Genomic DNA, 666 nt, shown 5'->3' with positions numbered 1-666 from the left:
CCATCCCCCCTTGTCCTGTCCCAGCTGGCCCTACTAAAAAGCTTGTCCCCCCCTTTCCTCTGGGCCCCCTTGAAGCCCTGACCGGCCGCACTCAGCTCTGCCCGCAGCCTTCTCTTCTCCAGGCTGAACACCCCCAACTCTCCCAGCCTGGCCTCACAGCAGAGGGGCTCCAGCCCTTGGATCATTTTAGTAGCCCTAGCCAGGGGCTGCTCTTGCCCAGGACGGTGCTGGGAGCTGGGGACAAGTGGTGCAGGAGGGTGCTGGAATGGGGATGGGTCCCTGGCGCTCAGCTCAGCCCTTGCCACTGTCCCCAGCTCTCCACGCCGGACAAAGTCATCATCCCCGAGCGGTACGTCGAACTGGAGCCTGACACGCCGCTCAGCCCCGAGGAGATGAAGGAGAAGCAGAAGAAGGTGGAAAGGATCAAGACCCTCATTGCCAAATCCAGGTGAGGCTTCTGTGCCCATGCCCATGCTGGCCACCCCGGGGTGCACCCCGCCACCCACCTGCACCCCTTCCCTGGCCCCCCCCGCCGGCTCCGTCCCGCTGGGGCCAGGCATGGGTGCTGATGCCGGGTGCTCTGTGCAGCCTGCAGAATGTCATCCCCCTGGGCGAGGGGGAGGTAGATGCCCCCCAGGACCCTGAGACCCAGCTGCAGGAGCAGGA

General features: G+C 65.3%; 1 protein-coding gene across 1 annotated transcript in view; it reads left to right on the top strand.

Annotated features, from left to right (window-relative positions):
* Positions 1 to 660, top strand: part of LOC104123320 (pleckstrin homology domain-containing family A member 6-like) — a gene marked incomplete at both ends in the record, with an annotated part of 4,817 nt that extends 4,157 nt beyond the window's left edge. Inside the window, 2 exon segments of the mRNA XM_009635558.1 lie at positions 315 to 448; positions 589 to 660. Of these exon segments, the coding sequence (XP_009633853.1) occupies positions 315 to 448; positions 589 to 660 (206 nt within the window).
* Between the last annotated feature and the right edge of the window lie 6 nt (positions 661 to 666).

The sequence above is a fragment of the Egretta garzetta genome, unplaced genomic scaffold (genome assembly GCF_000687185.1).
Source record: "Egretta garzetta isolate BGI_Z169 unplaced genomic scaffold, ASM68718v1 scaffold2073, whole genome shotgun sequence".
Classification (NCBI taxonomy): domain Eukaryota; kingdom Metazoa; phylum Chordata; class Aves; order Pelecaniformes; family Ardeidae; genus Egretta; species Egretta garzetta.
The sequence above is the reverse complement of the archived record's forward strand: the minus strand, read 5'-3'. Positions and strand labels throughout refer to the sequence as shown.